We start from the raw sequence: 14,147 nt of genomic DNA, 5'->3' as shown, positions 1-14,147 counted from the left end.
AATTTTAAGTTTACATATTTAAGGTAGGCTAAGTCTTAAATTATGTTTTAAAAGTATAACTAGTCTATATATTAAAAACAAAAGGTTTTAAAAAAGAGATCACCTGATCAATGTTTAGGTAGATCTTTTGTGTGGTATTTAAAAAAAAAATATATATATATATAAAATACCTTAATACTTAAATTGTTCAAATTAGCCTATAGAGAGACTGGGAATAAAAAAAATAAAAATAAAAATAAAAAAACCATTCCAGGCTTTTGTGATGGCCATGTCAAATGATTCCTGATCTCTTTCCGATCCAGTTCCGGTTTTTCCAGGTTCCTATCTGAATTCCTGCTGCTCTCTCTCTCTCTCTCTCTCTGAGATCAGTGAAAAAATATCTCCAACCGTCCGGACTCACTCTCTCTCTCTCTTCACCTTTACACATTATGTCTGCACTGACGCCTCTCATTTCGCTATTCTCCAACTCGGCGTTGGTTTAATCTCGCAAATATGGATTGACTTTGATTTTACTCGGTCGCCTGTTGAAGTTTTGAAGCGGCGGATCGTGTCTTCTGCTCAACGAGCTTCATGTTTCCTTCGGCAACTTTCGGAAGTAACTCGTTCCGGATGCGTTGTTCACACTATTGAACTGATCCGTGCGCGCGATCAGGGGGATTTTAAATCAGGGATCGTGTCCGAGGCTTTCCACACTTCTTTTATTCGTGTTTAAAGTGATGGCGGAGCGGGGAGCCCGGCTGCTCCTCTCTCTTTTCTGCCTCACGATCACACTTTCACATGCTGAAAAAGGTAAGTCTGAGATTAAAGAGCATTAAAACTTTCTGCGGTGCGACCCGCTGCCTGTTTCTCTTGAGTGTGAAATGAGTGTGTGACTATTTTCATCTGAACTAACTTGATTGCATCCAGTTCATCGAACGCACACCGTTCAGACAGCCTTATAAATCAAAACATATGCGAAATATCTCCTACATTTGCTCTGAAAAGGCTTATTTACTGCAAAGGTGTGTTCTGCATTAATACATTTTCACCTGAATGGAAAACCCTATTCCTTCATCAAATGGAAGCAAGTAAATTAGCCTAAATCTCGTTAATTATCATGTCTGTGGAAATCAGTGTTTTTTCCACGCACTGTTGGAGTATCAGACTCTCTCTCTCTGTAAGAAATAGATCTTTTGCATCATAATCCTAGATATTTTTCCTGTAAAGTTGCCAGAAGGCAAATAGTGCAGTTGTTTTTGACCATGCACTTGAAAGAAGGTATTTTATATATTATCTACCACGTTTATTTTGGTGTGTGTAGAATTCTGGGCTGAACACATGAAAATTAATGACTTTCCCCTGCTTGAAACCAAGCAGAAAACATACCTAGGACAAATATATATATATATATTGCATATGAACATAATGCTGTCTTTACTCAACTTAAGCGGCATACTACCAGGAAAGATGCCTTAATGCTGCACAGAGGTGGCATACATGCATTTACACTGACATTGCAATATCTGTAATATTCATATGAAACTATCTTTAAAATAAGAATATGAATATAGGTTGGCTACATGAATACTTAACGTGATGAAAATGGCAAAGTTTAAGATTGCACTTCATGGACACAGAGCCAAAGCAGCATCAGAGGTGGCTTTGATGCAGGGTCAGAGCTACCTTTTTTATCGGTTTTATTTGCCATTGCATTGCATTCTTGCACAGAATATGGAGCCGAATATGGAATATATTGCATGGCTGTCTAAATATGCCATTAGAGAAATGGGTATTTTTGCTTCAGAGCATAGAAACTGAATCTTTTGTTAGTTTATTCATCATCTTTGTTCATAAGGTGCACCTTTAATTTGCACGATGCATCATTTAACTCTTTCACTGGTTTTGGCAACATGTTTTCACTAGTTTGTGCTTGTCTATTAGGCTCACGTACGATGAAAGCAGGCCGTAGTGGAGTTTGCGGCTGGGCCGTCTTGCGTGCAGAGGCTGATGAAAGCTGCTCTGCTGCATGAAAAGCAATGTGCTGTGGTAAAAAATCACAGGCTTTGCTGGAGATCATACAAAAGAGAGGAATGGGGGGCTGGGTGGAACGGGCAGACTCTGTCTGGAAAGTAATAAAACCAGGAGATTAAGGGGGGAACAGGGAGTTCCTTTGGGAGTTTTGATTGATTCCAGAGAATTGGACCTACATGCGGAGAGTGAGTTTCAAGTTACTAATTGTGGGGTCCCCTTCTGAAAATATGTGTTTATTCGAAACATGTTTTTTGAGGTCTTGAAGCACACAAATGCGAACCGTAAGCAATTTCGTGAAGATTGTCACCTACGTCTCGCCGATAACAGCATTCCAACTTTTCGTTGTTCTGGAAAGGATATGGGCTTGTTTTGAAGTTGTTGTTTTTTTTTGGGGGGGGGGGGGAAGTTGTCATTGCATCCAATTTGCATCCCATCTTATCTGCATAATCCTGCTGGAAGAGAACTGTGTGCTGATGGCTTCCCTGCGGACAATGTAAACAGCATGCTAAACTGTATAAACACCCTCACTACCTTGTCTGCAACCACTCAGCGATGTAAGAGATCTGCTTCCTTCCAGAGGCCTTCATCGCACTACATTGCACAGACCTAAGCGAGACTTGAACAAAAGGACAGTGTTGTACTAACATGGATAGCGTTTTTCCTTCTTCTTTCTGTTCTGTAGGCCATGTACCTGGTTATTAAGTTAAGTTAGGCCTGGTTTCACAGACGGGGCTTAGATTAAGCCAGGAATTCAATTAAGACATTTAAGTAGCTTTTATATATATAAAAAAACATTACTGGTGTGCTTGAGACAAAACAATGGCACTGACATATTTTAAGATTTGATGGGATTTAAACTTTATTGGCTGAAGACCTAAGATGGTTTGAAGAGGAAAAACATACCAAGCACAATGTTCTCTAACCATTCCTGAACACAAACTGAGACACCGAGTCCTTGGTCATATAGCTGTCCATTGCATTATAATCATTATCCAAAGTCATCATTACTGTTGCAGCTGCATGTTTTCAGATGTCAGGGAACAAAGAGGATCAATATCACAGTAACAAATTAAGTATTGTCAGCAATTGAATCTCGCTGGAAACAGGGCGTCACAATAAGCTCCAGCTGAGAGATCCAGCCTTCGATGTTCTTTATTAATTTAGATGGACAATGAGCCCTTGGCTAATCGCCTAATGTGCAAATGAAGGCTTGATAGCAGCCTGTAAAATGGATTATGATTGATGGAGTTATTTGTTTATTGCACTAGCTGCAAAAGTGCTGGTTAATAATTTGACCTCATATTTGTCAACATCTGATTTGGGTTTCTTTGTGAGAGAATCACAGCCTTTCAGTGTCCATGTAATAAGTGATACGGCTGGGTATTGGTATGTTTGGAATGGCATACTACTTACTATTTTATATTACATATTGCTTTGGAATGGATGATGTTATAGCCTACTTCTGCCAAAATAAGGAGGCTGCATATCACACCAGAATGCAATGCACACTCGACATTACCTTCCATTCAGAAAGCAAAAAAAATTCAGGCAATTTGTTTCTTGACTCATCATTAGATCAGACAGTGAAATTACTAAAAATTGAAGTCTAAAATAGGCATATTTTGTTTCTGACGATTGAATGTCACATCGTGAGATCATCTGGCAACACTTTAGCATGCTACAGTTTGAAATGTTCAGTGTTGCACGCTGTTTCAATTATTGTTTAAAAAAAATAGTACAGTATATAAGCTTGAGTATTCCATTCCCAGCTGGCCTTGATTGGCTGTGTCAGGAATGCTTAACGTCAGCACTGGCTATTCATCAGCATTTCCTTTTTTTTTTTTGGTGGCCTTGAAATTGAGGTATGATTGGTTTGGGCTACTTGTGCAAATTTGAGTCCATTTATTGAAATGGTGAGCTTCTGCTGTATGAGATTATTGGAAAGATTTCTGGCCAACCCTGGTCAATTCTGCTCCATTACCATCAGTGGTGTATCATTATAGTGTATCATTATGTTACTGAGTGCACTATTTTAGTGTAGCATTTGAGAAAATGACCAGTCTACGCAAATACACACGAGGTAGCGTATGGCTTTTTGTTGTTGTTGAAGGAATTCCTATGAAATGGTCATACCTAAGGAATGTTTGCTGGTCAACACCCTGGTTTGGGATCTGAGTGGTTGCAGTTCCCAGTGGATCTCTCTTTGCGGGGGAATTCTCTCGCCAGCCTCGGCAGCTGGAGAACATTATGATGCATGTGTGATATGAATGCTCGGTGAAGTGAAGTCAAGCAAAATCCTAATAGAGCTTCTGATAAGCCGTTTTGTAGTGTCACCCTCTTGGTGTGATTGGTTTGGCCCTCGCAAATCTAGAATGATGCTAATAATAAATGGGATTTAGATAGCTCCAAACAAACAGCACTATTAATATTTCTTATACTTGAACAAACCCCTCGTTTTAAGCATAATTTAAACTTTAAATTGCTTTAAAGTTATTCTATAGACTCAAATCATAATCCAGTATTGGGTATATATCAACTGATATATGCAATTATGCATGCTCATATTTTTACATTACCTTTGCATCTATAGGTTATCTTTTAAAACACAAAAAAATGTAATAACACTGTTAAATAATTTTTTTTTTAACTGATCCCAAAATGAATATCCATTTGTGATGCCTACATTTACAAAATTTTATTTTTTGTGTTTTGTTTTATCATTATTAATATTTCCCTAACTCTCAAAATAATTGTTTTGAGTTGGGCAAACTTAAATTAAACAAATTAGTGCAAACTACTTTTATGAGTATGTTGAACTTTTGAGTTCACATTTTAAGTGATCTGAAATGAAAAGGGAGAGTAAATGCTTTTGCACGTTGCAGTCTTTGGAGAAAAAACACGATTTTCTCACCTTTTTCTTTAAAACGTTTTTTTGAAACTTCAAACTTTCAAGTGTTGTTAAAAAAAAGAATGCATGAAGCTAGTATGAAATGTTTTTATTTTATTTATTTATTTTAAAGCAGAGGCTCTGTTCTTTCTTTTGATATGCTTGAAAAATATTCCGGGGGCCATGAACATTTTCAGAAAATTATTAAAAATGCTGGCGGTGGCTGGCAACTTTTTTCAAAAATATCAGTGGATCGCTTAACTAGAAGGAGGTCCCGAGTCAAATGTAGGGCCCGAAATCTTATAGAGTCATGATGGTGAGTGACCCAGAATCCAACTTACTGAGTTTTCACAATTCTGTTGGGCATATTTCACAGTCATTACCTGATACCAAATGCTGAACTAGAGCAAATATGAGCTCTCGATTGGGGGAAACCATTTTTTCCATGTGGAAAACTGCATGTGGTTCTGATCACTGCTCAGTCCAACTGAAGCACATTTTCTGCTGACCCAAATTGTTCAAATGTTAAGCTATCGTTCTTCTTTCTGACCATGCACTGCCATGTTAATTAGTATTGTTCTCTCCCTATCTTGCTTTGCTGCTGTCATGAAATGGGGTCTGCTTTCTTTATGGCCTGTTTAGTTAATCAGGAATCCTGAAAGGACCAGTCGTTACAGTCTCCACCTGTACACCTGCCGAATATGCTGACAAGCTAACTTGTTTCCCTTTTATTTGGTTCCCCGTTCTCAGCAGCAAAGGTTATATGTGAGTAATGGCAGCATGAACTGATATCTGTGCCAAGCATCCCGGCAGACTAAAGCTGTGAAACCATTGAAGGCGATTGAAGCACCCTGTTGTTGTTGCTCATTGCTTGAACGCTGATGACGGGCCCTACGGGGGGCCCTTCCCTCACGGCTCTGTATAAAGGTCTCATAGTGTGGCCTGTGGAAGTATCACTGAAGACGGATTGTGAATAAGCTCAACGTCAGTGCCAGTCTGCATGAACTCGGCTTGTGGCTCTTGGCAGCTCAACCTTCGCTTAAGATCTTCTGGACACGCCGTCCTGCGGTCGGCTTCTGGTTTATCGCAAAGATCCAGTAAGGGCTCGCCAGACCTTTCTGCTTGAAAAGCAAACACTCCTTCCTTTGCTTAACCAAGGAAAATGGAACATTAAACAGTGCATTTTTTGTTACATGTAAACTAGTAATCTATTTTCCATACGTCACTAATCATTAAAGCTTTACTTCATCGGAAATTTTACATTTTAATATCATTTATATGGTTAAAAATCCATATAGCTTCCACAAAACTTGAGTAATTTATACTTATTTAGTTCCTATTACAATGAATCTGTAGTGGAGCTTTCAAGCTTTGAAAAACAATCCAAGATTTTCAGTAATTAATAACTCAAATTTTTGATTGTTTCTCACACTAAGCTATCATTTGGTTTCAGAAGGCTTGGAAAATATAGCAAGAGTTGAATGGACCACTTTTATGACACGATTATGTTTCTTTTGAATTAGCATTTTGCACGTGAAGCTTGAAATCTTCTGTCCTGATTCGTTGAGATTAAATTGAAAGGGCAAACAAAACAAGCTTCACTTGGTCATTGAAAACAAATTTACATACATTTATGAATAACGTGGGTGATTAAATTCTGAATATTTATTTGACAAAGAAAAGCAGGATTTGTCAAGGTTTTCACTCAAAGAAATGTTTCTTAAGAGGTTTTTCCTGAATATGTCTTGCATAAGTACAGAATCTAGCCTAGGTTACATCATGTACTGTAAATACTGTATATCTTGGCTGAAATGAGTTTGAATGGTCTGAGGTAGATTGAGTTCTGCTCTTTATATGTTCAGTCCTGAACCTTTGTCGAGATAATGGATGTCAGAGAGCCATAGGGAACTGTGCATTACTTACCTTCCACCTTCCATTGTATTGTACATTATGGACAGTTATTGTATATATTTACTAGGGCTGCACGACATTGAAGAAAAATGCGATATGCGATAACTCATTAAATAATGCGATATTCAATATGCGACACGATAATGCTTAAAGTGTGTAAAATAAACTTAAATTCTCTTTAAAATATATTTAACCTACATATGTGTTTCACATTCTTTTTGTAACAAGAAAACATCGCTACAGCTTCTGAAATTGAACATCAGTGTTTTACTGTCGCATAAGAAGTGTTATTTTAACATCAGTGTAAACCACGGGGTTCAGGTTATCCTACATTAGGGTTATTTAACAACAGAAACTGAATAATCAAATATAAATATAAAACACTGCTTAGTTTTCACTGTATGATGAATTAAATACTGATTCTTATTAAAGCTACAACAGTTATTCAGCGAAGAGCAGTGAGTGATTTTCTCTTTCTCTTTAGTTCATGACCACAGTTATTGCAAGCCGTTGCGATTATGCATATCACGATATATACATTTGCGATATTTCGATAATTTCAATATATTGTGCAGCCCTAATATTTACAATTTCTCTGCATTTTTATGAGGTAAGTCTGTTTGGGTGATTTTGTTCTGGGAGGTTGCATTTGTAACTTGTAGGTGGTCTTGCAGCTGCAGTGCATGCAAGATGAGATATGAAGAATTTCCTCCCAATGGTTAGGAGTGACGGGAATGATGGAAACCAGCTGCCCTGGGTCCCTGGCCTCAAGATTTGACCTCTGACCCTGCAATGGATAAATGCAGCTGGAGAAAAAAGCCAAGAAAATAAGATGAAGCCAGAAAAGCACCTGCAGAGTACGCTTGACATTCCAGCACTGGATCCTTGGACACGTGTCACATGATCCCAGCGAGCGTGTCCGGGTGGGGGGGGGCATCATTAAGGGGAGGCCAGCTGTTACTGTATATGCCTAATGAGCGCTTTTATGGAAAAGACTTGATGAACACGCACATTTGACCAGCTACCTGCGGAATAAGTACGCCTACAGAATCTTTTCAAAAAAAGTTTCCTGAAATAACATGATTTTTTTTTTCTTCATCTAACTTATAATTAGTTTTTTACTCATTTAATTAGTGATTTACTGTTGGAAAGTTCTAAACGCACTTTAGTGTGCAACAGAGAGTATATTTAGGTGACAAAAATGGTTGTAGTTAGTGCAGGATTAGGTGTAGTCTGCTTTTTCAGTAAGTAAGAGTGTAGTACTTTCAACAGTTTAACACATTTACTACTTAAATCCATTCTGCAGAATTTAATGCAGATTGCATGTGGGACTAGGAATTGAGTAATCACTGCTATAGACTAATGCAAAAGTGGCCCATTTCTCTTATGCACTCGAAAAAGAAGCAAATGAGCTATTTGGCGAGATTAAAGAAGGCCTTTTTGCAAAGTGGAGTGAAAACCTTTTTCTCTTGAAAATGTTTTCCTCATTGCTGTTGTGTCTCACCTTATAATAATAAGGTTTGATATTGGTAATTTAACCATTTTGGAAATTATAGTACAGGCCCATTATGTTCATCAAAAAGCAATTACAGGAAAGCCACTATTGCAGGATCTTTTTATGTATGGTAATTATACAAACTCTACTTATATCTTCCGTTCCTCACCTCTAGACGTTTACACAATCATCCCGAATCACAGAATCGTGTGCACAATAACTTTATGATTGGATAATAATTAGCAGTTGCACCCAGATGATATCACAGTCATTACCCTTTCTCATCTTTTGAGTCATCTTTTTTGGGGCAAAATAAACACTCGTGGATGTTGAGCTTGAAAGTTTGCTTCACTGAAGAATTCCTAATGGATAATAAAATTCACTGAGCAGTGAAGCGGGCCGTCCCACCCACACCAGCCCAGTTCAGAGTCTTACTGCCGCTGTCTGCATTCCCAGCATGGCTGGGCCAGTAATTCACAATCAGGGTGGTGTCGCATATTGCTTGCCGAAAAGAGGGGGGTCAGGGGTTCAATTGCTCCCCCTGGGTAAAGCCCTTGGATACATAGTGACTGTACGGCTGCCCCACGCTGACTACAGTGGTAATTAATTTCTAATGAGGGTTGGACCGCTCGCCTGTGCCATTCTGCATTGAGCCCACAGGCTCCAGACGTATTCTTCCATGCCCCATTTGTTTAAAGAGTTTGTAATATTCTCCAGGAGGTCAACAGTTTCATTTCGCTTTATGATGTCTACTCTCCTCCAGTAATTTATTTTATTTTGATTAGATTGCAAAATATTCAGATATGAAAAAGATTTGTCTTTTTGGTCTCATTTTGTGTGAGATGAGATGAAGTTTTTCACTTAATCCTGGTTCTAGTTCAATAAACCCATTCCAGTTTAATTCTATTTTTTTTTTAATATATATAAATTTATGCTCTTTATGCCTCATTTCATTGCTCTTATAGTGGAAGCATGCCTTCAGCGCATTCAAGCAGTTTTAATTAAAGTCGGTGACTTGTGTATTGTGGTTTTGGGTCAGTGCTGAAGTGGCTTGTATTGATAACATTTCCTGAGAGGAAACTATTCTGTGAAATACAGGAAGCCATTAGGAAGTCTGGGCCTCACATCTATCCGCAGCCAGTAAACAGCGACCAGCTCCCTGTGTTAGCAGTATGGATGAGCCTCAGTGCTCGTGAAGATCATTTTGTTGTGAGATTTGTTGGTTATTTATGCAATGTTTTTCTTAGAAGTGTAATACACACTATACAGGTGGAGCTGGGGAAGATGGAGGGTTCCTGAAAAAATGCTACACTGCAAATGCTGACCAATTATTTGAAGGTTGAGCAGCGAGCTCATTGGCTACTGATGATGCAGGAACCAATCAGCTGTGCCCTATAGGGAATGATGTGATTGCAAGCATCAGAACCCATCAGCCTGCGCCATATAGAGTTTAACGACAGAACTTTGTATTTATAGAAGGGCTGACATTGATCAAAACAGTTAACGCATCTATGCTTCATGGGTCCAGTTGGATCCAAAAACCTGAGGCTCGACTTTAGACGGTGGTTGGGGTTGCTTAAAATGACCAAACCCTCCAGGATACTGGTGTGTGCAGTGTGGGGATTTGCTTCTTAATAGTAACATACAAATAAATTTGGGTTAAACATGGGTTAAAACGTAGCTAATAAATGTTACGAAGAAGGGTCAGAGAATGAATTTCATCTACAAATAAGGAAGGATGATAGGCATGGTTTTAAATCTATTCCTGGTAAATCTGATTTTGGTCTGTGTCATCTCCGGTTTTGAAAGTCACCACTCGCCACAGGGATGCAGGCTGTGCAGACATCGCTGCTTTTTACATTCGGGTCCAGTCAGGTTTGAGTAAAATTCGGGTCGGACTCAGGTCTAATTTAATAGTATTTGTCAAGGGTCAAGGTTTTTTTTTTTTTTTATCGATTTATGCACGATTGGGTTCGGATAAGTAGTGATTCGGGTCGGGTACAGATTTTAGGCCCTGAGAAGACCTCTAGTGCACAGCGTAAATAAGCTACCGCAAAATATTGAGAGCCGGCTCGACTTTACTACGACTGGTTTATCACCTGTGGACACGACTCCCTGAAAAGCATATATAGTTTACACAATTACCTAAATTGAATTACCAAATCTTATGTTTAGGTTTAGGTTTTGGTTTCAGTGATTCAGTAAAACAATTATTTTTTTGGTATCATTCATATATGTAGCAAAGACAATGCGGGACTTACATGCCAAAGGATGAGCAATAGTATTAATAAAGCTTTCAGTTAATACTGCTTTTGAAACATTTAATTTAGATTCCCATCATATTTTCAGACATTTTTTTAAAAAGAAAATTATAATAGCTTTCAATCTCAAGTGGTTTCTCATAAAAATTTCTTAATATCACTTCACCAGCCTTTCACAGCAATTGTATCATTTGTTTTTTTGGACTGATGTTCAATTCAGCCTTTAGTCTTTCAATATTGTAGAGATCCTAGAGTCGGGATAATTAAAGTGTGCTTGGAGCGATGATCTCCAGAATGAGATTTACCCAATATAAACCTTTGTTCATTTCCAATTCTTTGCTCTGCACAGATTGATTTCGGCTCCTTGACGAGCTCTGGAACTCATTCAGGTTGTTGTTATTGAACCCTTGTAACTGAATTACTCAAGGTAAACCTTTCCTAATATAATTTCAAAGCTTTGTCGTCCATTTTCATCTGGCGAGTTCCTTCTGCTAATGAACAAGTAAATGTGACCATTAAGGTTGTGCGTTTCTGGTGGATGGCAAATACTACAAAAAAAATGGATGTCGTCTACTTGCACTGGGTTTCTTCATCAACAGAAATGTTATACGGAGCATTGATCACCCATGAAATCGCATATCGCCAAACATCACTCCAGAATCTCAGTGGAAAATTGACTAGCAGTTAAGTGGTTTTGGAGATGTGCTATATTGGGCCCCTGAGAACCTCGGTGATGCTTCGCTACGTCTATCCCGTTGTGCGGCGCTCCTATTTGAATTTCAATCAGCACTTGATGTGTTGTTATGTGAAGGAATGGGGGATGGAGGTGAGGTGGAATATGTGGCGTGACCAACGGAGACTCATTTGAGGCTCATTTGTGTCCCAGGAGGCACATACCGTAAACTCCTAGCCGCTGGGCTTGCAAGCACTATTTTTACTGCTAGCTCAGACTGGAGGTGGTACAATCAATATTAACCCCCTCCCTTCCTCCTTCTCCTCTGTTTTGTGTCACTTCATCATGTGCTGTCACATCTACCACACCTTAGTTTGTTATATTGAATTAAATGTGCTGTGGTAGCCCGTGTCATTCACTCCACGGGGTTCGAGACCGTAATTGTATCCCGGACTCCATTAAACAGCCATATGTTTTATGGGTATTTACCATAATGTGTGATTGAATTATTCCGCGTGTGACACCGTGCGTTTCTTACAAATGCATTGCATACTGGGAAATGCTAATTCTGCTTTTTCTCTACCTTTCCATATGGCGCCAGTCAGACCTCTTAGGTCTCTGCGGTGATGCCAAATGAGCAGTTTTTGAAATGGGATTGTAGCCGACAGTGTGAAAAAGACTTGAGGAGGACAGAAAGGACAAAGCTTTCAAGATGAACAACAAATAATTCATGTTTTTGAGCTACTAGCTCCACCAAAAGCCACATTTGATCCATTTCCCCTTGCAGCCGGCTTCCATTAATAATGGATGATAGTTTCTTCCCCCATCTGAGTCCTGTGGGGCACAAATCCCCATCCCAGCCCCCCCACATCCCTCCACCGTGGTTCCCATCATTGACTATCCCGGTTGGGTTCAGGGCTGAGCTTATACATCATATCGCACCCTGACTTTACTCCCATTGTTAGTTTAGCCAAGTGCATCAGGAGGTGTCTGCTTTGTTGTGTTACAAAGCCAAATGTCATGATATGACGTTTTAATAGAAATTCTTCTCTCTTGTGTTGAGGTCACCTCGGACAATGCTTCAGATACCTTCATGCTGTGCTAAAGGAGCCATGTGGTTTTTTTTTTATCCTTCTTCTTTAGCAGTGGCACAATGTGGAGGGGTCAGAACTGGATGAGCGCTGGAGATTTATGGCTGGTTTGGAGTTGAATAGGAATGCTGTGAGACATGCCAAGTGTATGATGTAAGAAACTGGCCAGGCTTACTCTCACTGCCACAGCGAATGAAGACAGTGATGAATCAATGAGAAAATTAAAGCACGCCTCATGGTGATTCAGAAGTCTAAATCCTCGGGGGGAAACTAGGTCATACCAATATAAGATGGTCAGGCTGGTGTTGGGAATAGGATCGCTAGTTTGTTGCTGGTCTGAGTTGGCCTACCATCCCAAACCAGTGTAAAGGAATATTCCAGGTACAATTCCAGTTAAATTCAGTTAAATCAACTGCATTTGTGGTATAATTCTGATTACCACAAAAATAATAATAATAATTCAACCTCTCGCTCGTTTTGTTTTAAAAAATCACAAATTGAGCTTATGGTGAATACTTGCAATGGAAGGGAAATGTCAATATTTTTTGAGATTTTAATAGTAATAAGGTTTTAATGCTATTTTTGATGTTGCATTGTCATGGATATGTTGAAAAATTGGATATAACCTTACACAAAGTTGTTTAGTACATTGTTTTTCAAATTATAATCGTGTTAACACACATTGTTAATGTCTTGTGTCTATTCAAACCGGGAACTATTGAATGCCATTTACTTCCATTTCAAGTGCCTCACTGTAATGTGTATTTTAGCTCGAAAAGGAGGAGACAAGTAGAAATTAATTATAGTGGTAATCAACATAATACCATAAATGCTGTTAAAGATGATCTATCTAGTTGAAAAAGTCTGGCTGATCAACCATCTAATGGACCAGCTAATGGTCATAAATGAAAAACCTTGATTGTAGCTCAACACATCCATACTAGCATTTCCCATAAACCTCAGAAGTGTGGATACGCTGATCCATTAAGAAACTATAGTTGGTAATATCACACTGTATAGAGGTGTTTAAATTCATCTGGCATAGTTGGGCTTCTGGAGAACAGACATATTATTTCCACTTTTAATTAACAATTTTGTTTAAATAGAGATCAGGATTCTTCCACGAATCTGAATAGATGATTAAACAAGATAACATGTAACTTACTAGAGGTTCTTACAAAATGTTCATTGTTAAATTAAATTATTTTGAATGAATTTTTATTGTATTTTTTTAAATCAGTTGAGTGAATGATTCAGTGACTCACTCATAAAGACTTTTTTTTTTTTACTGAATGAATCAGGATTTTTTAACGATTCTCTTGAATGAATGATTCAATGACAAATACATTTAAGTCACTTGTCGCCATCTACTGGTGTATCGATGTAATCAATACAATCTTTATTTGAAGCATCAAGTCACTTTCAAAAGGTGATTTACTCTATTTTGATCACTACTAGCGTAGACATCAGTGTTTATTTCTGAACTATAAACTTGTATCCCAGTACTTCTGTAATGATTTGAATTATTTTAAGACAGAAATAGTGATACTGTGTGGTTGATAAGACAGTTAGTGAATCTGTTTCATATCTATACATGACAACTGCTCTCTCTGGATCTGAATGTTTGCTATATTCGTACTTGTTAAAAGTTTAATAGACCAAGCCGAATCGTTGTCATTTATGAACGAGATCACGTGGGTGTTTAATCGTGCAGCTTTACTACAGTGCAGTTTATTCATTTGATAATTCAGCCGCTCATTGAGTGCCTAATTTAACTTCTACTTTTTGAATATTGGCTGCAGTAAAGCACTTATCTGAG

General features: G+C 38.4%; 1 protein-coding gene across 14 annotated transcripts in view; it reads left to right on the top strand.

Annotated features, from left to right (window-relative positions):
- Positions 1 to 363: 363 nt before the first annotated feature.
- Positions 364 to 14,147, top strand: part of neo1a (neogenin 1a) — a 184,988-nt gene continuing 171,204 nt past the window's right edge. For 12 of the 14 annotated variants that reach the window (XM_079864919.1, XM_079864927.1, XM_079864923.1 and 9 more), the window contains exon 1: positions 368 to 789. In XM_079864919.1, coding sequence (XP_079721045.1) covers positions 717 to 789 — 73 coding nt within the window. In that variant the 5' untranslated portion in view covers positions 368 to 716. Of the gene's footprint in view, positions 790 to 14,147 lie in introns of all 14 variants that reach the window. The other 2 variants (XM_079864928.1, XM_079864926.1) reach the window with 1 other exon arrangement.

The sequence above is a fragment of the Squalius cephalus genome (assembly GCF_949319135.1).
Source record: "Squalius cephalus genome assembly, chromosome: 3".
Lineage (NCBI taxonomy): Eukaryota > Metazoa > Chordata > Actinopteri > Cypriniformes > Leuciscidae > Squalius > Squalius cephalus.
This window is presented reverse-complemented; position numbering and strand designations above follow the sequence as displayed.